Here is a 23,411-nt window from a genome sequence, read left to right as displayed (position 1 = left end):
CCTGAAGCTGAGTGAGGAGCTGAGCTGGTGTTTAGGCCACCACACTGAGATTTTTTTGTGTCTGCCACCCACTGCCCTTTCTCCCCTGTTGTCCTGGTTTGAAGGACAGGTGTCTGCCAATAAAAGCAGAAGCTTCTCTTTGAAATGGAGGATGTAGACCCCCTCCCTCCAAATTATTGCAGTTCTGAAATTAAGGGGATCTCAGGCAAAGATATGGGAATTAGGAATAACAGTTCTTTACTAGGAAAATTAAAATAGAAACGCAGTATTACAAAGAACAATCCCAAACCCTGCCAGAGTCAGAATCCAAACAGTGGCCCGTTAACAGGAGATATCTCCCACTGAGATAAGATTCACTGCCACACCCAGTTTTAAACAATGGCCCATTAACAGGTGATACCTCCTGGATGAAGGGTGGGTCCATGGGAAAGATAAAGATGATTGCCCCAGCAGTTTAAAGATGGCCCATTAGCAGATAATATGTGCCAGGAGATCAGGGTCACTGTGACAGAATGCACATTTCTGGCCACATCCTGTATTGTAACCCAAGCCACCTGTGCTGATGGCTTTGTACGTGCCCCAGGCTCACTGATTAAGTGTTTCTCTCCTCCTTTAGTGCCTCCCTCGGTGCGTGCCAGGCAGAGCACCATGAATGCCACTGCCAACCTGAGCCAGGCTGTCACCCTGGCCTGTGATGCTGACGGCTTTCCCGAGCCCACCGTGACCTGGACCAAGTGAGATGCTGTCTGCAGGGTCCTGCTGGGCTGGGGGTGGATCCCCCTGCCTGGAGAGCCGGGCTGGAGGGGAGGGAGTTGGTTTTTCTCACAAGAATGGCATCGTGATGGGGCTGCAGTCACCTTCTGCTGTGGGTTAGGCGGGGAGCACAGAGCCCACGCAGGGAGGAGAGTCAGAGGGTGAAAATCCTGTTGGTTGAGATAAAAGCAAAGCAACCAAGGAATTCCTTCAGTGCTCCCCACAGTTCAGCCAGGTCAGCTGTGTCCCCTCCCAGCTCCCTGCATTTCCCTGGCAGGCAGCAGTTTACTCTCCAGGGACACTGTTGTTGGAATTCTGTGGCCTTTCGTGAAGGTTAGGAGCTCAGATTGACACGGGAAAGCTGGTGAGAGCTTGGAGTGGGGTTTGTGCCAGGGGGGTGAGACCTTCATCTGCCCTGAGGCAGGAAGAGTTGGGAATGGGTGTGAGGCTGAGCTGGAGCCCGGGGCAGAGGAGAAGGCGCTGGTCCCTGCAGGGAGCAGCCTGGGGCGTGCTGGCAGCACTGTGTGCGCTCTGCCCACAGGGACGGAGAGCCCGTGGAGGAGCTGGAGGAGGAGCACAAGTACAGGCTGAGCCCCGACGGCTCGGAGCTGCTGATCCGGCAGGTGGACAAGGGCGACGAGGCCGAGTACGTGTGCATCGCCGAGAACAAGGCGGGCGAGGCCGACGCCACCATCCACCTCAAAGTCTTTGGTAACTGCCAGCAGAGACCCCACAGCACCAGGGCTTGTGCCCAGACAGGAGACAGAGTCCTTGTGGGTTATTGCAGTCAAGGGACAGGCCATGGGGCATTCCCTCGGGGCATTCTCAGCCTCCTTTTATCCCAATTTCCCTCCCTCTTTCTCCATGGGCTGAGGTACTGGAGAGGCACAGACTGCCCAGATCACCTAAGATTCCCCTCTAATGTATAACCCTCCCTTTAAATTTTTAATTCTTATATAATTTTATATAATATATAAAATACATATTTTATATATATTCTATATATATCCTATTATATATAATTTTAAATTTATATCTTATATAAAGATATAAAATATATATTTATATATATTCTATTATATATTTTACATAATATATAAAATATATTATATATATATTCTATTATATATAATTTTAAATTTATATCTTTATATACAGATATAAAATACATATTTTATATATATTCTATTTTATATATTCTATTCTATATATATTTTATATATATTATATAAATATATTTTTTATCTTTTATAAAAAATACATATTTTATATCTTTATATAATGTATAAAATACATATTTTATATATATTCTATATATATTCTATTATATATAATTTTAAATTTATATATTATATAAATATATAAAATATATATTTTTAATATATACTATTATATATTTTACATAATATATAAAATATATATTATATATATATATATTCTATTATATATAATTTTTAATTTATATCTTTATATACAGATATAAAATACATATTTTATATATATTCTATTTTATATATTCTATTCTATTCTATATATATTTTATATATATTATATAAATATATTTTTTATATTTTTATTTATATTTTATATATTTAAACTCTTACAGAATTCACGGTTTTCACCCATTGTTCCTTTCATCTTTCAGTATCCCGTTTCATTTATCAGCAAACCTACAGTTTGTTTGTAAAGGCAAATCTCTTTTTTCCTTTTTTCAGTAAGCAAACAGCCCCTGAGCACCCCCTGGAGCCCAGCTGGGTGTTAGTCACACCAGCTTGTAGGAGGGAATCAGGAGCTCTCCTGCCTCCCAGCAATCTGGAAGGGTTAGGGGATATGGGATTCTCCCTGCAGCACCCTACAAAGCTGCTTAGCAGGGGCTGATTTGGGCAGGGAGGTGGAAGAGCTGGTGCTCCCAGGGGCTGAGTGTTTGTGCACTCCTGCATGGTTCCTCCCTCAGGAGCCTCAGCTCTGGGAATGAGCAGGAGAGGATTTTCAGGTCTTTCCTCTGCCAGGAGGTGCCTTGGTAAAAGTCACTCTGCTCCTTCCCCCCCTGCCATCAGTGGTCCCAGTTGTCCCCAGTGCTGCTGGTTCCAAGCACTGCTGGTGCAGTCTGGCTTCACCCTGAGCCCCACCTGAGCAGAGGCTCCCTGTTCTCCTCCTCCCCAGCCAAACCCAAAATCACCTACGTGGAGAACAAGACAGCCATGGAGCTGGAGGATCAGATCACGCTGACCTGCGAGGCCTCGGGGGACCCCATCCCCTCCATCACCTGGAGAACCTCCAGCAGGAACATCAGCAGTGAGGAGAAGGTACAGCCCCTGCAGAGCCCCCCGGGGTGGTGGGGTCAGCACAGCTCCTCCCTGGCCTGGAATTGCATGTGGATGCACGTGGAGCTCCTGCTGTCCCTTCTGTGAAGAGCCACCTGGGCTTGGAGCAGCTGGGGAGGCTCTGCCATTCCTGCTGTACTCACTGGGGGGAAAATTCCATGGGACAGACCCTGAACCCTCTCCAGAGGAGTTCCTACAGTGGCAGGAAGCTTCTGGCAGGTGGGGGTGAGCAGCCTGAGCTGTCCATCCCTGTCCAGGATGCAGTGGATCCAAAATGAGCCTGTTCATTCCTCCCCGTGCTGTCCTCTGACACTGCACATCCCTCAAGCACAAAAGCCTGGCTGCTTTTTGTGCTCACCTGTTTTGTTGATCCCATCAATGCCATTTTGTTCTTTAAAGGCAAAAATAATTAGCAGTTTTTTCTTCTTGAAAGAGAAGAGTGCTGGTGTTGTTGTTGGTGACAGTTCCTTTAATTAGTTGAGGTTAGGATGTTTCATAAGTGATCAGGAGGCAGAATTTGGAGCCAGAGAAGGCCTAGACAGAAGGAGGAGTGAGGAGCTGTTGCTAATTAATAATCTCCTAATAACAGGGTGCTTCAGGGCTCAGCTGCCTTGGCCATGCCAGAGGTTCTGGCTCAGAGTGGAGGCAGCAGGTGACACTCTCAAAGTCTTGGAGCAACAGAGGTGTCCACTGTCACTTGTCCCCACAGCTGCTGTCCTGCACTGCAGCTCCTAAATGAGCTTTTTTAATTGCCCCCATGACGTCAGCCCCTCCCCACGTTGTTCATGTGTAACTTTATTAATCAGGGTGCCAAAGTTTCCCAGCTTCAGTTCTTTCTGAGCATCTCTTGGATCCCAGGGCAGCTGTGAATCCCTGCAGTGTTCAGGGAGAGGATTCCAGTGCCTGCAGGAGCTGCAGCCTGACTGGGGGACCTGTTTGGGCAGGATTTGAGGTTATTTATTGCAGGGTTTGTCTTTGTTAGGAGAGCCCTGGGAGGTGCCAAGGGCTCCAGTGCTGCTGGTTCTGGGGTTTGGATCACAGCCATGGGCAGAGCTGGGGCAGGGAGGAGAATGTAAAATCTAAACCAAGTGGCAGAAGAGCCCCCCCCTGCAGCCCAGTTAGACCATCAAGAGCTCAGTGGGAAAACTGCTAACTAATTTTTGCTGATTTTTGAGACTCTGCTTGATGCTCTCAGGTTGGTGATCAATAGCAAGGGAAATGTTCATACTCTGACACTTTCAGCTGGGGAAAAGCCAAGGTTTGAGGTACTGCCATGTGTTCATGGGCTGGTTCAAACCTTCAGGGCAAACATTATTTTATCACATCCCATGCATTTTCTAGGCTGGATTATTGTATGTGTGTGTGGGCATTTTGTTTTGGTTTGTCTTGTACTTTTCTCATTCTCTCTCTTGTGCTATAAGTTGAGGTGAATGTTTCAGATGTCCAGAATATCCTGAGGTCAGAATAACTCTATAAATATTCTACTACAAATTCTACTAGAATATTTAATTCTATTAAATATTCTGTTGCAAGTGCATATATTCAGTTTATTCTCCACTTTCTTTCTCTGGGACAACACAGGGATGGTCTTTGTTGCAAACAATGCTATTTCAGGAATTATCAAGCCTCCTTTTGAATATTTCTTTTATCCAGCTGTTTGGATGCTTCTCTCTTGCTTCATGTTTGCTCTTGTAATCATCCCTCAGTGTAGATTTTTAGAGGTGTAGAAATCCCTTAACTCCCATAACATTCTGAAAAAACCTACCCAAACCCCCCCAAAAAAAGGAAGTTGTAGTTCAGCTGTGTCTCCTGGCAGATTTTGGGGTGTCCCAGTCTCTGGGTGCTCAGCCCCCCTTGCATGGAGCAGCTGTGGGGACATTGCTGGGTTTGGGGTGGGAGGGAAACACTCTGCAGGTCCCTGACCCTTTATCAGAGGTGGCAGCTGCTCTCCCCATTCCCTGGAGGGCAGCAAACAAAGGAGCAGCTTCTCCCCAGAGGAGTCACAGAGCAGAGGAAGGATCAGCTCTGCTTTCTCCTGCTGCATCCCAAGCACAGTGTGAGCCTGTGCTGGCACTGACCCCCCTGTTCCTCAAGCAGGAAAATGCAGATTTCTGCAGGGATCTGAGCTGCTGCTCTGCCACAGGTGATTTCCATCCCTGCTCTGTGCTGTCCTAGAAACAGCCCAGTCCATCCTCCTCTGGTTTTCTGGGTTCTGTTGCTGCCCTGCAGCCTCTCCCAGCTCTGTGGTGTTGGCAGCCAAAGCAAATGGATGAGTTTTTAGTGATTCAGGAATCTGAAGGTGCAGCAGGCTTGAATTCCCCCCTCAAGGGTGGGGCTGCCCTGTCTGTCTTGGTGAGGATGAGTCAGTCTGGAATTCTCTGGGATGGGAAGGTGGCTCTGCCTCTCTCTGGCCATTGCAGAGAAACAGCAAACTGAGGCTTTGGGAATGGGCTTTTCTCCTTCTTCTCTTCCTTTTAGTTGACACCAAGGGATAAAAAGTGTCCCTCTGTGCTGCCACCACAGAGAGCAGGGGGCTCACAGGGGAGCTCCTTGAGCATAACTGGGACTGAACAAGGGATTATTCTGAATTACTGGGCTCCCTGTGCAGCTTTCAGGCTCCCTGTGCACAGCAGGACATTCCCACCTAGGAATGAGCAGGTCTTGGGAGTGTCCCAGCCCCTGCAGGGCTTGGTGGGCTCCACCTGAGGCTTGCAGTCCCTACCAGAGCATTTCCTTTCACCAGAGGCATTGTCAGAGGAGGTGTGTGTCCCATCTGTTGGTATTGCAGTCTCCCAGTGTTCACTGGCAGCAGTGCTCTGTTTCTGATTCTCATTCCCTGAGCCTCCATCTCCATCCCTGTCACTCTGTGTGCTGTGACATCCCCACAGTGTCACTGAGCCATCCTGGCTCTCGTGTCAGCAGGTGATTTTTGACTCCTCAGTAAAGGGGATCAGCTGAAATATCAGAGACAGGAGATACCTGAAATATCAATTCTAGGGGGGAAAATGGAGCACAGAAACTTGGCTCCCTGTGAAGCACAGGAACATGGTCCATGTTGCTGGTGGCTTTCTCTGAGTGGGAAATATTTGCTTTAATGTGAGGGCTGGGCATGTTTCACTGCTGTGGGGCTGTCCCCAGTGCTGCCATCCCTGAGCTCAGGGAGCTGGAGCTGGGGCTCCTCTGCAGCTCTGCATGGAACCAGGGCTCCAAATGCATGATGAGCACATTAATCAGTGTTAATGGATCGGTGTGGGGTGGCAGACAGAGCAGGGGCACAGCACCAGGTCTGCACTCTGCAATTCAGTGGCCAGAGTCACTCCTGAGCACTGGGCGTGCAGGAAAGGTGAGGTGACCAAGGAAACAGCCACTGCTGTGTCATCAATCAGTCTGGAGGTGCCACCAGCCTTTGTTTAGTCATTAAAGACCAATTTAGAGGCTGTGAAATGGTGAATGCCAACCTCAATTGGTGGGAAAGGGAAGCTGTGACCCCCCCACACAGGAGATGTTCAGCTTGGAGCCTGCATGTGCACACAGCTGCAAACACTGGTACCTGAAAGCAACCTTTGATAAACTTTTATTGCTTTTTTTCTGTTGTTGTTGTTGTGTTCTATATCTGTTCTCTCCAGGCTTCGTGGACCCGGCCCGAGAAACAAGAGGTATAAGATTACCAGACCTTTAGCAAACTTCTTAGGTTGTTGGTTTTTTTTTTTTGGTTTCTCTTCTAAGCATCACAGATTAACCAATCTCTAGTGCAGTAACCAACTAAACGAGCATTAATCTGACCCAGTTAATTATCAGTATATAAAAGAAGCAGCTTCTAGAGGTAGAAATTGCTTGGCATGTAGTGATGCATTTTTTTGGGATGAGCAAAGTAGCTGTGTTGGGAGTGAGGAACTCTGCTTGTTGCTTAAAAATTAAAGAAAAGGTGATTAAAATTAAAAGCAAATGTCAGATGCTGTTTTCACCATTTTTTTCCTATGCTGCCAGAGTGAATCATGCTCTCTTTCAGAGAGGGAAAGATTAACTCCAACCTGTATTTTGGGAAAGTCATTTTTCCCCAAGAAATCCTCCTCTGCTCCAGCCAACTCACCTGTTTGCTCATGGCACCCTGTCAGTTTGACCTTCTCTTTAAAGGACAACTGCATCATGTTCCATTTCCAAGTCAATGCAGAGAAACCTTTCACAAGGGGTATTTCTCCAGAAAATGCTCCCAATTGCTCAATTATTTTTATTTGTCTTTGATCTGCAAGGGTCAGCGAGGGGGAGGTGGGATAATGCAGTGGCTGGGGTTGGTGCAAATGGGGTTTGATTTTCTTTCACATTCAGTGCTGTGCTTTAATAATAATAATAATAATAATAATAACAATAATAATGATGATGATAATGCAGCTGATTTGTAGCACTCTTGCTTCAAAATGGACCAGAAGGAAAGTTCCCAAGCAAATAACAGGGGTCAGGTAGAGAACAAAATGAGCTGTCAGAACTGGGTGACTTGGATTTGTATTTTTAGGATCAACTTTGTGGAGGCTCTGATTTTCTAAATTACTTTTAAGCCATCTGAAAGGGCAGAGACTGAGCAAAGTGAAGCTGTAACTTGAGCACCCCCAGCTGTGTTCCATGGGTGTTGAGGAGATCCTGCCCATTTTTCCTGCAGAACAATCTGTTGGGTTGTGGCAGGTGGAGGCATCAGATACTCAGAGCAGCTTGCATTGAAGAATTTGGAATTTGAGTGGTTGCATCTCTCCAGGACTCACAGGAATTCCTGTCACAGCTGTCCTCTCCCTGCCCCCAGTGTTTTCTCTGTGCTCTCTTTCTCCAGCTTTTCATTAATATGAGCACTAATACTATTAAGTTTGCTGTCTCTAAATTTCTTACTGCCTCTGTGTCTTAAAATACCCCAGTGGGGTGCAGGATAGCTCTCTAAAATTGCTTTTAAATTGCTTTAAAGTTGCCTGGGGGCTTTTAGCAGTGGATTCCAGCAGCAGGATGAAGGTCAGGGAATGTTTGGCATTAAGCATTTCACTTTTACTAAAGGAATTTGGGGTGAGGAGGTGAAGTCAGTCCTGGCAGCATCTTTGGGTACCCTCAGTCACACCCCATGCTGGTAACTGGGAATGGGTGCAGCCTTAGGAAGGTTTAGGGATGCAGTAAAATACAAATATCAAACACTGCATTGCAAGCACAGAGCAAGGAGAGACCCCTCATCTTCCTTCAGTGGAATTCCTGCCTGGGGTCAGAATTTTCAGAGGGTTTGGTGAGATGCTCTCCCCTTTGGCCCTGAGCTGCTGAGCTCTTGCCCAGCTGTGATCACAGTGGCTGTGCCCCAGGGCAGGGCCAGAATTTGGGAGAAAACACCTGCAGAAGCTGAGGATGAATGGCAATAATTGGCAATATAGAGAATATTCTATTCTGTTCTGAGGAGTGATTCACTGCCTGTGGCCCTGAGCTGCTCTCCCCCAGGAGAAGCATTTTGTTAGCCCAGATCCTTGTAATCAGGGAGATTTGAGTGAAAGGGTTACAGATGTCAACATCTGGCTCCCAAATCCCTGCCTGTCCATAGAAAATGTGTGCTGTGCTTTCTTGGGTAGACATTTTTCTCTTCCTTGGGGTGTTTTTCCTGATCTCTCTTTTTCTTCCCTTGTGCCTTTTTGCATTAAAAACCAGCTTAATCTTCAGAATCAGTTGCACTGCTCAAGAAAACATCACTGGCCATGATTTCCTGGCACTCCTTTGTGTTGGACCTTGAGCAAGTGGGGGAGAAAAGCAGGAGACATTTGGGTGTAAATTTGCATTTTCTGGCATCACCTGTGGTGATCCTACACTGCTGTTTTGTCCCTTGCACTCTTCTGGGGAGGTCACAGAGACAAATATTGAAAATATTCCCCCAGATGTGGAGTCCTGGCACCTGTGGGTGCTGCTGGAAGTGAGCTGGGGTTTGGAGGGAAATAGAGAACCAGACAAGAGGAGAGCAGAGCAGTCACCCAGGGGAGGGAGATAAAAGCAGATTTTGGTTGTGTGATTCCACAGAAGCTTCATGTAATGGAAATGATGGCCACAGCACCAGGTGTCCATGGAATAACTGTCCCAGCAGGGGAGGGATGGAGTTTGGAGCTCATGTCACTGGCCAGGAATTGCAGAGGGCGGAAGAAAGGAGGAAAACACACACAGTTGTTTATGTGTCATCAGAAGATTCTATTTTTGTGCATTTGAAACTGGCCTGATGCCCATGTACTGATACTGGAACTTACTGAGGTGACAAAAGACATTTATTTGCAGAAACTTTGTCAGCCTCAGGGCCTGAGACTTTATCTCAGCACAGAGAGAGGCTTCAGGCCCAGAGGTCTGGCACCTGAGATAGCAGAGATGTTTTTTGTGCACTTGGCTGTTGGAAATCCTCAGGGATTTACTCATTCATCAGCACTTGTCCTGTACCTTCCAAGAAAACAGATGCTCCTGGAGAGCAGCAGCAGGCACAGCCACGAGGGTGCCAAATTGCCTCCCTTGTGTTTGTGCTGCAAAGTCAGAATTGAGAGGAGGGAGCTGTGCTGTGGAGCTCCCAGGGTGAGGCAGAAGCACCAGGAGGGAGAGAGGAGGCCATGGCTTTGTGTTTTCATGCACTGAGAGAGCTTTGGTGACAAACTGGGGAGGAAAAACCCCACAGCCTGGGGTGGGCTGGGTGGGAGCAGTCCCTTGGCAATTCCCTTGGATTTTACATCCCTTGTTTCTCTCTGTCAGTGGCATCCCCACACTCCCCTGTGTGTGGAAAATGCTTCTGGAATTTTCTTGAGGCAGGGCTGTCTCTAGAGGGTTTCTTGCCCTTTTCACTGCACTTCCCTCTCTTGGTGTGCCACGTTCAGGTGGAAGTTCTGAGCTTCCTTTTTGCCTGATTCAGCTCTGAGCTCTGGATCTGTTCTTCCTTAACCATTGCAGGGACACTGGGATAAAAGTATTGCTGGGAGGACTGGGATAAAACCACTATTGCTGAGAGGGCTGGGATAAAACCAGTATTGCTGAGAAGGCTGGGATAAAACCAGTATTGCTGGGATAAAACCAATATTTCTGAGAGGACTGGGATGAAACCAGTATTGCTAAGAGGGCTGGGATAAAACCAGTATTGCTGAGAGGGCTGGGATAAAACCAGTATACCAATATTTCTGAGAGGACTGGGATAAAACCAGTATTGCTAAGAGGGCTGGGATAAAACCAGTATTGCTGAGAGGGCTGGGATAAAACCAGTATTGCTGAGATAAAACCAGTACTGCTGAGAGGACAGGGAGGGCTGTTCTGTTCTGGTTTCTGGCTGTCGGGGAGGTTTCCTTTTTTTTTTTAATTTTTATTTTTTTCTCTTTGCATGCTGGCAAAACTTTTTAACCAGAGCTGGCTCTCTGCAGTTGCCATTCTGGGGAGGAGCTTGACTTTGTTCTCAGCACTCTGAGGCGTGTAGCAGCTGCTCCTTTGGTCCCTCCTGTCCCGCTCTGCCCCAGCCCCGCGCGGCAGGATCGCGGCCGGGCTGGGGGATCCCCGTGGGCGAGGCAGGGGCTGTGCCAGCCCTGGGGGCTGCCCCAGGGGCTGCGTGCCGGGCTCTGTGCCCTGGCTGTGCCCTGCTGTGACTGTGCTGTGCTCTGTGCAGACGCTGGACGGGCGCATCGTGGTGCGCAGCCACGCGCGCGTCTCCTCGCTCACGCTCAAGGACATCCAGTACACGGACGCGGGCGAGTACGTGTGCACGGCCAGCAACACCATCGGGCAGGACTCGCAGGCCATGTACCTGGAAGTGCAGTGTGAGTGCCCTGGGCAGCCTGGCTCGCTCCCTGTTCCCTCCCTGTGGGCCGGGATGGGTTTGGGGGTGAGGAAATCTGAGGTGTTGCGGGGTGTTTGTCGCTATTTGCTGGGAGCAGAGAGTAACAGCAACACACTTCTTGGGCTAAAGAAACACTTTATTCAAAAACAGCCTGTATTTATAGGATGGTTCATGAATCTAAATCAGGATAGCAATTCATTGGGTAACAGGAGAAAACATCCCATGTCACATAGAGCACGAGAATCTTAAATCGTGGTTTTGTGCCCTGCGTTGGGTGCCAAAATCTGTCCTGGTTTGGGGACAGGTGTCTGCCAATAAAGGCAGAAGCTTCTCTTTGAAATGGAGAATGTAAACCCCCTCCCTCCAAATTATTATAATTTTGAAATTGGAGGCTCTATATGGGAATTAGGAATAACAGATCTTTACTAGGAAAATTAAAATAGAAATACAGTATTACAAAGAACAATCCCAAAACACTGCCAGAGTCAGAATCCAAGCTGACACCCGTCAGTCAGTCAGGGTGGTGGCACAGTCCCATTCCATGGTGCTGCATCCTCCTGCAGTGGTAGATGTGGTTCAGCTGGAGCAGTGCTCCTGGAGAAGGTGCAGTTTCCTCTGAAGCTCCAGGGATGATGTGGAAAGGTCTGGCTTTCCTCTGGAATCCAGTGGAAAGAAGGTGCCTTGGTGCCCAAAATCTCAGTTTTTATCTGGGTAGGAAATGTTTGGCTCCTCCCCTGGGTGGTTCCCAGCAGTATCCAAGGACATGTTTGCACCTCACCACGGATCTGCTACAGTCCCGTTTGCTGGGAATCAAAGTTCTCTCCTAGAACAACTTTGCTGGCATCATATCCCAGATCCATCCTGCACAGGAGCAACTGTGGGGCTGAGCAGGTTTTCTCTTTGTGCCCTTCAGCAGAAGCCATCCCCACCCCTTGGATGAGAGGACAGTTCCCATTTCCAATATTAGATTCCCTTTTCTGCATTGAGGTGGACTCCAGCCAAGGGATCCTGACACTGAGGCTGCCTGGGCTGCTCCAGGAGCTTGGCTGGCTCCAATTGCCTTCCCAAATGTGTCTTTCAGATGCCCCCAAGCTGCAGGGCCCTGTGGCCGTGTACACGTGGGAAGGAAACCAGGTGAACATCACCTGTGAGGTGTTTGCCTACCCCAGTGCTGTCATCTCCTGGTTCCGGGATGGGCAGCTCCTCCCCAGCTCCAACTACAGCAACATCAAGATCTACAACACCCCCTCAGCCAGTTACCTGGAGGTGAGCAAAAGCCATCAAATAATTGGTGTTGGAGGAATTCAGTCTTGTCCTCTTAGTAGAAAGGAAGTTGGGGTGGTGTTTCTAGCATATAAATTATGAGAAAGTCAGGTCATAGAAGATAAAGGAAGCAAGGAAATGGAAGATAAAGAAAATCAGGAAATGGAGGATAAAGAAAATCAGGAAATGGAAGATAAAGAAAATCAGGTAACAGAAGACACAGCCCCTGCTTGCCTCTGCTTTTTGCCCACTGCACTTCTCTCCCCCATGGACAGCCCTGACAGCTGGATTTTATTGCATCTTCTCCCCAGCTAAATTCAGAGTGCCTTGGCAGAGTGGAAATGGTTTTGTGATCCCATCCTGAGCCTTCCTTCCCCCCACAGGTGACCCCAGACTCAGAGAATGACTTTGGGAACTACAACTGCACGGCTGTGAACCGCATCGGGCAGGAGTCCTCCGAGTTCATCCTGGTGCAGGCAGGTGAGCAGCAGGTGACAGAGGGGCCCTGCTCTGCTGGCTCGTGCTGCTGGGGTGGCAGGAGAGCAGCTTCTGCCACCAGAGAGGCTGTCCATGGATTTCCTGCTGGGTGGGAGCTGCTCAGCATCTCTGTTCCCCTGTTTCTCAAGGGGTTTGTTCTTTTCTGTGCTCGCGTTGTCGGAGCTGTGCTCTTTGCTTTGTGCACCCCAAACCTGCCAGATCCCCTGACAGCAGCTGTGCTGCAGGATCCAAACCTCAGAGCTGTGCCAGGAGGGCTCCAGAGGCAGATTTGGGAATGGTTTTGTAGTAATCCTAAACAATTCTGGGCCATAGTGACATGTCTGAACAAGGTCTGTATTGTATGCACCAGCCAAACTATATTTAGCTGTTTTTCTGCATATTTTGATATATTTTCCCATGCCTAACTGTTTTTCTGCATATTTCTTAGTTTAAACCAGTGTTCATAACAAGCACATGAAATAAGCCATTTTTAAGTGTTTTTCTGCAACTTGTTAAGACCTTTCAAAACTACAAAATATTAACTATGCTGAATTGAAAAAGAAAAAAACTAAAAAACAGCATACCAGGATTAGAAAACCTAAAATAAAGGTAAACAACAAAGTTCTAAACAGTAACCAACTCTGGAATCCAGTGGAAAGAAGGTACCTTGGTGTCCAAAATCTCAGTTTTTATCTGGGTAGGAAAGGCTTGGCTCCTGCCCTGGCTGGAGCATCTCCCAGTGGGATGATGGAATTTTATCAGTCATGCACTGGGACTCACAGGAGATATCTGCTGGAGGGAGGATGGGCTGTGAGAAGATAAAGATGATTGCCCCAGCTGGTTTTTAACAATGGCCCATTAACTGGAGATATCTCCCACAGTGATAAGATTCACTGCCACACCCAGTTTTTAACAATGGCCCATTAACAGGAGGTGTCTCACACAGTCACAAGATTCACTGCCACACCCAGTTTAACAATGGCCCATTAACAGGTGATACCTCCTGGATGAAGGGTGGGTCATGGGAAAGGTAAAGATGATTGCCCCACCTGGTTTTTAACACCTGACCCATTAACAGGTGATATCTCCTGGAGGGAGGATGGGCTCTGGGAAAGGTGATTGCCCCAGCTGGTTTAAAGATGGCCCATTAGCAGATAATATGTGCCACGTTGATAAGGGTCACTGTGACAGAATCCACATTTCTGGCCACATCAACCCACGTGTGACTCTTGAACACTCTGAGCCCCATCCCTACCTGTCCTTGCTGGGTGTCCCCAGGCTCCCTGCCCAGCTGCTGTGTCTCACTGCTGTCCCTTGTCCCCAGACACGCCCTCCTCGCCCTCCATCGGCAGGGTGGAGCCCTATTCCAGCAGTGCCCAGGTGGAGTTTGACGAGCCCGAGGCCACGGGCGGGGTGCCCATCCTCAGGTACAAGGCAGAGTGGAGAGCCCTGGGCGAGGGCGACTGGCATGCCAGGCTCTACGATGCCAAGGAAGGTAGGAGTGACAGTAAACCTGGTTCCTTCCCCACTAGCACCGAAAAAAAATTGGCTTTCCTGCAGGGAAAAGTCAGGGAGGGTGGAGGGTTCAGGCTGGGGGGCCCAGATGAGTTTTTAAACATTTGTTGTGGGTGGCAGCTGGAATTTTTGGTTTGGTGGGAGCTCTGTGTGAGCAAGGGGAAGAACCCTGTGCTTGGAATAACAGATTTCACTTGCTGCTTCCCACAAGAGGCTTTTGAACCCACATCTGTCACCCCTTGGAAAATAAACTCTGCTATTCCAGCAGCAAACCTGTCTTGCTGAAGTGATCTATAGCAGTGCCCGCTGCAAAAATCCATCTTGGAGTCAAATAAAGCCAAAAGAGCTCCAATTTGGGAAGAGCTGTGAGAAGGAGAGTTTTACTCCAGAGCTGAATTTTCTACCACCAATCCCATGTGGAGCTGAAATTCTTATTTTAGTTCCCCACTGGAGTGGTGTGATCCCAGCTAGAGTCAGGTTTATTTATCCCTTTCCCCCCAGCGTGGGGAAAACAAAATTTCTTTATTTCTTTTTTTTGAATCCTGATTTTTTCTTTGCTTTTTCTTTCTCCTCCCAGCCAACGTGGAGGGGATGGTGACCATCACGGGGCTGAGGCCTGAGACCACCTATGCAGTGAGGCTGTCAGCAGTCAATGGCAAGGGCGTGGGGGAGCTCAGCCTGCCCGCAGAGTTCAAGACCCAGCCAGTCCGTAAGTACAGCCCAGCCTGCTCTGCCCCCTGCTCCTCCCTCCTGGATCTCTGCCACGCATGCATCTCACCTTTACTCTCTCACAGACCTCTGTGTGCTTCTGGCTTGGAGAGGATTTTGTTGAGAATTAAAGATCTTTGAAGGGGGGAGGCGGAGGAGTGGTTTTGTTTGCAGTGGTTGGTGTTTCCAGTTTAACCTTGGTGGTGTCGAGGAGAAGGGGCAGTGTGAAGGAGAATTTTAATGAGGAGAAGCAGCTGAGAAGGGTGTTGGTCCCAGGGAATGTGATGTCACTGTCACAAGGCTGGTTTGCTTTCCAGACTGAGGTGTTCAGTGCAGGGCTGTGGAAGGTGAAGGGAGGGAGGGAGGGTTGCTCTGTGAGATCTTTGAGGTGCCCATGCAGCTCTTGAGGGGATCCCATGGATTCCTCAGGCTCTTCTCTGCTCTGCCTGGGCCATTGCCATGTCCTGCTGTGGCCCAGCACTGTCTCCTCTTCCAGGAAAGAATTGAATCCCAGGGAGCTCTTCAGGGTGAGAAGGAGAGAAAAACAATTAAAAAGTGGGGTGGGCAGGGGAGGTGTGACCAAAGCAGGCAGGGAGAGCTGCTCTCCCTGTGGTTCTTTCCCTCTCCCCCTGCATTCAGCCCTGGATGCTGTTCCCAGCCTCTGCTGGAATTTCTCTGCTGGACCTAGCATGTCTGGAGCCCCCTGAGCTCTGCCCAGGCTCGACTTTTCCACCTTCTGCCCATCCCTGCTGAGCAGGGCCCACCTGGGATGGTGATTTCCCAACTCCATATTCTCTGTCTCCTCTTCATTTATTTATTTATTCATCTTCTACATTTATTTTTTTTTTTTCTGTGTGTCTATCTCCGTTCTTTTTATTTGGTTTTTGTGTCCCATCCATGGATAAACTGCAGGCATCCCTCACCCACGTAAGTGCTCTCTGCATTTCTTTCACTCTCTCTTGGTGTTTATAGAGTGTTCCTCTAACACCCAGGACTTTCAGCTTTTAATTTTTTAGTGCCTTTTTCCTCTCAGGGGCTTTAGGATTGAGAGTAACTGGTAGTGTCCATTTCCTAACAACACTGACTCTGCTCTTTTTTAGAACAGAATTAGGGTTAATTCTTTGTCTGTGCTCTACAGCATGCAGTTGAAATATTTAATGTAGTGATTACCTAATAATAATAATAATCAAAATAATAATAGTTAGCTTGTTGACTCAGAGTGGAGTAGTGGAAGGCTTCATATTTATGAATCCATTAAAAATTGTTCAATTTTAATGATATTGAGATAATTCAGGGAAATCAATTCAACTAAATTGCAGGTCTGGTTTAGACCAGAACCAGCCAAAAACTTAAAAATTCTAAATATCTCCACGATTTTGAAAGCACAAAATTTAAGAAAAAAAAAAATCAGGTTTTTTTTCCTCTTCTCACTAATGATCTTTGCCACTGGACAGTCTTCCAGCACTTGTGTAGATTGTGTGATGAAACAAATGAACCTCATACTAAATCTAAAAATAATGGCATGTTCTCCCCTTCCCCGTGCAGAATGAGTCAGGAATGTGATGGGTTGGTGCAATTGTGAGTGAAATACTGAGATGGCTCCATAGCTTTGTGCCTTTCCCATCAAAACTGATCAATGAAGCTAAAAAAACCCTCTTTGTCCCAGTGAGCATCATTCCATTTATCACTGCATCCTCCTGGGGAGCTGCTGTTACTGCCAAGATCACAAGGACAAGCTCCAAGAAGCTGCTGTGACATTGTTTGAGATTCCTGAAGGGAGAAACAGGAGGGGAATTTTTAATATTTTTATTTTGAGCCCAAATTTGGATTCACGCTTGCGCCGTTTCCCCTGGAAAAAAAAAACAAAAATACAAAACTGGAGAAAAACTTGGATTTAGTGGAGCAGGAAAGGGAGGGATGGAGGGACAGCAGGACCAGTAAGGGAGGCATTTCCAGAGATTTGTGCAGTGTGAGATTTTTAATTCCAGGGGCAGTAATGACATGGGGGTGGTGGGGTCAGGGCTGCAGGAAAAGGGGGAAAAATCAGCTGAGAGCAGAGGAAAAAGAACAGGAAAAGCTCTGCCCAGCCCTGTCCATCACCTGGGGACAGGCAGGTGGCTTAGCAGAACATTCCAGCACTTCTCACTGGAGTCCTTTGTTTTTTAAAATTTTTATTTTATTTTATTTTATTTTATTTTATTTTATTTTATTTTATTTTATTTTATTTTATTTTATTTTATTTTATTTCATTTTATTTTATTTTATTTTATATTTTATTTTATTCTATTTTAATTTTCATGTGGCAGTGGGCTGCCAGTCCCTCTGTGCTCCCCAGTTCCAGTTCTCCCTCCTTGAACCCATTTTTTATTTACCAGTCCATGCTGCTCTCCCAGGCTTTGCAGCTGGGATCAGTCCTGTGTCCCCCCATTCCTCTGAGCCCATCTCAGATCCTGCCTGAGGAAATGGCACCACAAAAATGCCCTTTTTTCCATCTCTGCTGGAATTCCAATCACCTCTCTGTGGGCAGGAAGAATTTCTGTCCCCTCAAGTGTGATTTGAAGGTCACAGAGATGTTTCAGGAATTTTACAGCTCAGATTAATCAAAGCCACTTGTTTTCCTTGCCCTGTTCTTTAAAGTTTCTGTCTGAATGTCAAACCTGACACAGTTTTTAATGCCTGCTGGGATAAGGCTGTAGTCATTTTTGATTTTTTTAATTTCCCTCAATAAGAAAAAAAGAAGTTTCTTTCTATCTTAGACTGCCTCTCCATGAGGTAATTAGTGATAATTATGGATTATAGTGGCACAGAAGAGAAGTCTGGGTTGACCTGGGTCTGTATTTTCATTTTAACCATTTGCTGCTTTTCTTCATTTCCTTTTCCTTACAAACCTGGAGCCAAACAAAGGCCTGGAGAACCAGGGGGGAGCTTGAACCCCAAAATATTCAACTCCGTGCTGCTGATCCCAAAACACCTCAGTGCACAAACCCCCAAACCAGCACTGAGCTCACACCCACATTCCAGATCTCATTCCTGGCAGCATTTCCCAGGATTTCTCTCCCTTGGCTCACTCCTTTCTCTCCCCCCAGCCAGTGCTGCTGCCCCCAGCTCCCCTTTGGCACACAGTGAGTATGGCAGGAGGGTTTTGCTCCTGTGTGCCCTGCATGGTCTCCTCCCCGAGTTCTGTGCATCCCTAACACCCTGAAAGTTTCTTCTGCACCCCTGGAGGGGTTTTTTTTTCCCAAAATCTCTCTCCCTGCAGCTGCTCTGCAGGGTTTGATTTACCTTTCTCACATCCCTGCCTGCTGGAGGCACAGCACTGGGAATTGTTTTGGTTTTAAAACAAAAAAAAAAAAAAGGTTTTTTGATTGGTTTTTGGGAGCAGAGATTGCTTGTCCTGCTGCCCTGGCAGTGCTGCTCGTGCACATATTCAAAAATTTTTCAGTTGCAAATTTCCCAAACAACTGCCATCCATAAAAATTAAAGCCACAAAAAAAAAACTATTTTCTTATTAAACCGTCTCCTGAACTAACAAAAGAGATTCATCTCCCTAAGTTAATTAGAAAAAGACTAATTTAGAGATAATAAACTAACTAATTTGTTTCTCTACATTATCAGTGTAAAAGAGAAGAGGGTGTGAGTGGAGAAAAAGTGTTCTGAATGCTTTATTCTAATTTTTGCTATTTTTTTTCTTTTAATTTCTATTCATAAAGTTTTCCTTTATACCTTTTAAAGTTTAAGTCTAGTTTACCATCCTCCTAACCCATCTCACAACAAAAAAGAAATAACTCTAAGAAGTACACTAACAATTTAACCAACCTACTATGTAAATTAGCCAAAAAAAAATCTGAAATGAGCAAAGTAAAAGCACGAGAGCCCTGATTGCATGGAGTGCCTGACCCTGACTGTCCTGTCCATCCTTGTTTCCATGGCAGCCCTGGCTCCTCCTGCATCCCAGAGCTCCGAGGCACCGAGTGAGTAACTGGCAGCTGGAGCTGGGAATTGCAGGGCTCTGAATCCCTGGAGCTGGGAATTCCAGAGCTCTGGGCAATGGAACTGGGAATTCAGGGCTCTGAGCACTGGAACTGGGAATTCCAGAGCTCTGGGCAATGGAACTGGGAATTCAGGGCTCTGAGCACTGGAACTGGGAATTCCAGAGCTCTGGGCAATGGAACTGGGAATTCAGGGCTCTGAGCACTGGAACTGGGAATTCCAGAGCTCTGAGCACTGGAACTGGGAATTCAGGGCTCTGGATCCCTGTACTGGGAATTCAGGGCTCTGGGCACTGGAACTGGGAATTCAGGGCTCTGGGCACTGGACTGGGAATTCATGGCTCTGGATCCCTGTAACTGGGAATTCCAAGGCTCTGGATTCCTGTAACTGGGAATTCCAGGGCTCTGGATCCCTGTAACTGGGAATTCATGGCTCTGGATCCCTGTAACTGGGAATTCATGGCTCTGGATCCCTGTAACTGGGAATTCCAAGGCTCTGGATCCCTGTAACTGGGAATTCATGGCTCTGGATCCCTGTAACTGGGAATTCCAAGGCTCTGGATTCCTGTAACTGGGAATTCCAGGGCTCTGGATCCCTGTAACTGGGAATTCCAAGGCTCTGGATCCCTGAAGTGGGAATTCCAGGCTCTGGATCCCTGAACTGGGAATTTCAGGGCTCTGGGCACTGCTGGGTTTCTGGTGTCTGCCCTTTGCTGTGTGAGCATGTTCAGAGCCCAGCATGGTGCCACTCTTCCTCTCCTTCTGCCCAGCACGGGCTGAAAAATGGGAATAAAAGGTTTGGGGAAAGCACAGAGAGGGAGAGAAAGAAGAATAACTCCCCCAATAAAATTATTCTTTCCCAAAGGAATGCTTTCCTTTCACCTTCCCCATTTTTGTGTTCAAGCTGCCTTTGCCAAGGGGACGTGGATTAAATCATTTTCTTGCTGCCCTGCCTTGCTCTGTTTGAATCTAGAGAGATGCAGTTTAATTTATCCCTATTAAAATCTGTTGGATGCTGGAAGAAGATGCAGATGATGGGGTAGAATATCCTGCAGGGGAGATCCCTGCTTGCCTTAAAAGAGCCCTCAGGCTTCCAAAAAACACCATGTCTGAACTGGGAACTGGGTTCAGACCAGTTGGTCAAGGGAGAGGAAAAACCCTCAGTGAAGATTTAGATTTCCCTGGTGCATGTGTGTGTTTTGAATTATTAATGATCTTCAAAGCTAGGTGCTCTAATTGTGATTTGCAAGAATAAAAAGTGTGTTTGTGGGAACATGGGGTAACTGAGGTGGCTTAGAAATGGTTTGCTGAGTGAAAAACACTAAAAGCATGAAGCGTGGGATGATTTTGGTAGAGGAGAGTATGGCCAGTCAAAGGAATTTATAATTAATTATAATTAATACTGCATGTATGACTGGTGTGTTTCATGGTCATACAGGTGGCTTTAAAAATCCTTCACCTGTCAGTGGCCACAAGCAGCTTGTTCCTTGTGCAGTCATTTTTATCTCTTAAGTGCCAGTTTTTTATTTCTAGGGTGCCAAACCCCAATCCCTGCTGCACTCAGGGGCTGAAGGGACCTTTCCATTCCCCTCAGCCTTGGAGGATGGGCTGGAGGAGCAGGCTCTGCTCATCCTTTATTCCTTAGCAGGCAGAGACTCCCTTCTCTGTTCATGTGGGGGCTGGAGACAGCTTTCCTAGCAGGGAAAATGTTGGGTTCATGTTTTACAGAACGGTTTGTTCTTAAAAAAAAAAAAAAATTAAAAAATGTACTCAGAAAAGATGCTAAGAGCTAATGAATAATAAATATTTGGTTTTGTTGGTGAGGGGGTTGTGTGTGGAGGAGGAGGAGGGTGAAAATTTCCCTTTTCACCTGCATTGAGTTCAGATTTGTGTGTGCACTCCATTTATGCAAATGCTGCCACATTTGTATGCTGGGCTGTGCTGCAGCCTGTGAAAATGAGAAATGCAGCAGCAGAGGAAGGGCAGTGGCAGGGGCAGATGCTCCAGCTCTGCATCATTCAATTACTGCAGCTGCAGGGAGTGATCTGTGCTCTGCCCTGGCCTCACCCCGGGCTCAGGCAGTGAAACCTGCAGCAATCAGGGACTGAGAGCTGCTCTGGGGCACCTCAGAGCAGGGATGGGAACCTGATGAGGCTGCAGGATTCTCCTCCCTGGCTTTTTGGGCTCGCTGGGATCAGATGTCAGTGGGCATGGAGGAGCTTTAGGAATGTCTCTCCTTGGATTTAGCCCCCTGAGCTTGCTGCAGGAAATTGTTCTGTACCAGATTTGATGCTTTTCTTGCAGCTCTCTCCACTCTGGGACCTGTTTTGCCATATAATGGTTGAGCTCACTGGAAAAAGGGAATTTTTTTTCAGGTTTTCAGGGGCTTGGAACAGCCTGGTCTAGTGGAAAGTGTCCCTGCCTAGGACTGGATAATCTTCAATGTTCCTTCCAGCCCAAACCAGTTTATTCTATTTATGCTGCTAACTCTTGATCTTTACCTGAAGCTCCTCTCATGAGGACAGGCAGCCTCTCCTGCCTGGCTTGAAATCTCAGCTTATATTGAGCTCAGTGGAATTTGGGAGATGTTTCTTCCTGAGCAGAAGATTTTGGATTTTCCTTCCAGGCAATCTCACAGTAACTCTTGGAGCTCCCTTGTTCACAGTGCCCAGAGTTCTGAGAGTCTGGTTAAAGAGAATGGATTGAGAGCTCGGCTGTAACAAATGGATTTTACATTTTGTGCCATCAGTTTTTTTTCCCTGGTAATGGCCTCTCCTTAATCTTGTCAGAGACAAGCACCCAAAAGATGAAGGGTTTAATTCTCTATACATCAAATTAACAGGGAACTACCAGAGCTCTGGAGTGGCCTCATTAGGAGGAGACAGAGGCACAAGCATGAGAAACGAGTTCTGGAGTGATTTGGGAAGGGAATTTGGGCTCAGTGCTCTGGCAGCTGATTTTTCCTCATTCCCTGCCACTCTCCCTGCACTCCCCCCTCTCCCCAGCCTCTGCTGGTGCTGGATTCCCTGTCCTGGCTGGCAGAGCCCCCCTGCACCCCCAAACCCTCTGTGTCACTGCCCACCCACCCCAACCCAGCCACAGCTTGGATGGAAAAGTGTCCTTGGGAATGGTGACCTGAGCAGGATTTTCTCTTTTTGATGGAAAAGTGTCCTTGGGAATGGTGACCTGAGCAGGATTTTCTCTTTTCTCTGATGGAAAAGTGTCCTTGGGAATGGTGACCTGAGCAGGATTTTCTCTCTGATGGAAAAGTGTCCTTGGGAATGGTGACCTGAGCAGGATTTTCTCTCTGATGGAAAAGTGTCCTTGGGAATGGTGACCTGAGCAGGATTTTCTCTCTGATGGAAAAGTGTCCTTGGGAATGGTGACCTGAGCAGGATTTTCTCTCTGATGGAAAAGTGTCCTTGGGAATGGTTTCCTGAGCAGGTTTTTCTCTTTGCAGTGCTTGCTGGTTTTTTGGAGGACAGCCCAGTGTGGGTGCCAAGGTTTGTCCTCGTCTGGGGCTGGTTTTGACCCTTTCACCTCCTCTGCCTCACAATAACAATATTCCCTTTTTCTTCCCAGCAGTTTAGTGGATTCCTCCAGCAGTCCTGGCACACACTCCAGTGATTTTTGTCCCTTTTGTTCTTTGTATGACTAAGCAGTGACGCAGCTGTGCCTAACACAAGGCCATAACTCAGTGCTTGCTGTGGTTTAATATTCTTATTTTCCAGGCGGTTTTACTGGTCCCCCACCCCTGCAGTGTTTCTGATATATGCTGGCTAATTTAATTTTGCTCCTATTTTTATTTACTCTGTAATTCTGTTGTTGATTTTTTTTCCCTTGCCCATTGTTTACATCAGTTTTTTAATTTTTTTGTATTTTCCATGTGACCTCCTCCACTTTCCTTTCAACCAAACTCATGTGCGTGCGTATCATGTGAATTTGTCATGTGGCTTGCATGGTGCTGATGATGTCGTCCTCGCTGGTGAACAGAAGGTAAAATACTTTGTTCTGATTGGTTGCCTGGTTTTTTGGGGTGAGGATTCCACTCTGGGATCTCCAAATTCCCCAAAAGAAAAAAAAAAAAAAAAAAAATTCTCACCGTTTGGAGCATTTTTGGAGGAGTTGCCCGTCACTGTCTGCATGGGAAGAATTCGACTTCAGTTCTCTGCCTTAAGCTGGAAAAAAACTTAGAGGGAAAACAGGAAAAAAAGCCAAATCATCTGGCTCAGTCATTTGCTTCTTCATTCTCAGAGTCCAACAAGGAACTGTCCTAGGAAGGTGCTAAAAAACCTCTGGAATGAGAACCAAAGGCCAAAATCCTTTTGTGTCTCAGACCCGAATTTGATGGGGAATTCGGGCTCAGATTTTGGGGGCACCCTCTCTGCTGTTGCTTCAGCAGCATTTTGACCCTATAAAATACACATTTATATAGAGATATGTGCACACATCCACACTGTACATGTTTGGTAGCCTTCCAAAATAATCCTGACTTCTCTGGAGTCTGATTATTTGGAGTCTGTCACAATCTAAGAAATAATTTTCTTTTTATTGGGAGTAAAACTTAAGCATGGCTAGAAT

General features: G+C 46.9%; 1 protein-coding gene across 7 annotated transcripts in view; it reads left to right on the top strand.

Annotated features, from left to right (window-relative positions):
- Positions 1–23,411, top strand: part of NCAM1 (neural cell adhesion molecule 1) — an 86,359-nt gene that overhangs the window by 44,891 nt on the left and 18,057 nt on the right. For 3 of the 7 annotated variants that reach the window (XM_079326894.1, XM_079326892.1, XM_079326895.1), the window contains exons 6-14: positions 617–734; positions 1,295–1,464; positions 2,917–3,059; positions 10,708–10,858; positions 11,960–12,144; positions 12,525–12,621; positions 13,943–14,113; positions 14,711–14,842; positions 18,774–18,812. In XM_079326894.1, coding sequence (XP_079183020.1) covers positions 617–734; positions 1,295–1,464; positions 2,917–3,059; positions 10,708–10,858; positions 11,960–12,144; positions 12,525–12,621; positions 13,943–14,113; positions 14,711–14,842; positions 18,774–18,812 — 1,206 coding nt within the window. Of the gene's footprint in view, positions 1–616; positions 735–1,294; positions 1,465–2,916; positions 3,060–6,703; positions 6,734–10,707; positions 10,859–11,959; positions 12,145–12,524; positions 12,622–13,942; positions 14,114–14,710; positions 14,843–15,753; positions 15,769–18,773; positions 18,813–23,411 lie in introns of all 7 variants that reach the window. The other 4 variants (XM_079326893.1, XM_079326897.1, XM_079326896.1 and 1 more) reach the window with 3 other exon arrangements.

Source organism: Erithacus rubecula (genome assembly GCF_903797595.1).
Source record: "Erithacus rubecula genome assembly, chromosome: 25".
NCBI classification, from domain to species: Eukaryota; Metazoa; Chordata; class Aves; order Passeriformes; family Muscicapidae; genus Erithacus; species Erithacus rubecula.
This window is presented reverse-complemented; position numbering and strand designations above follow the sequence as displayed.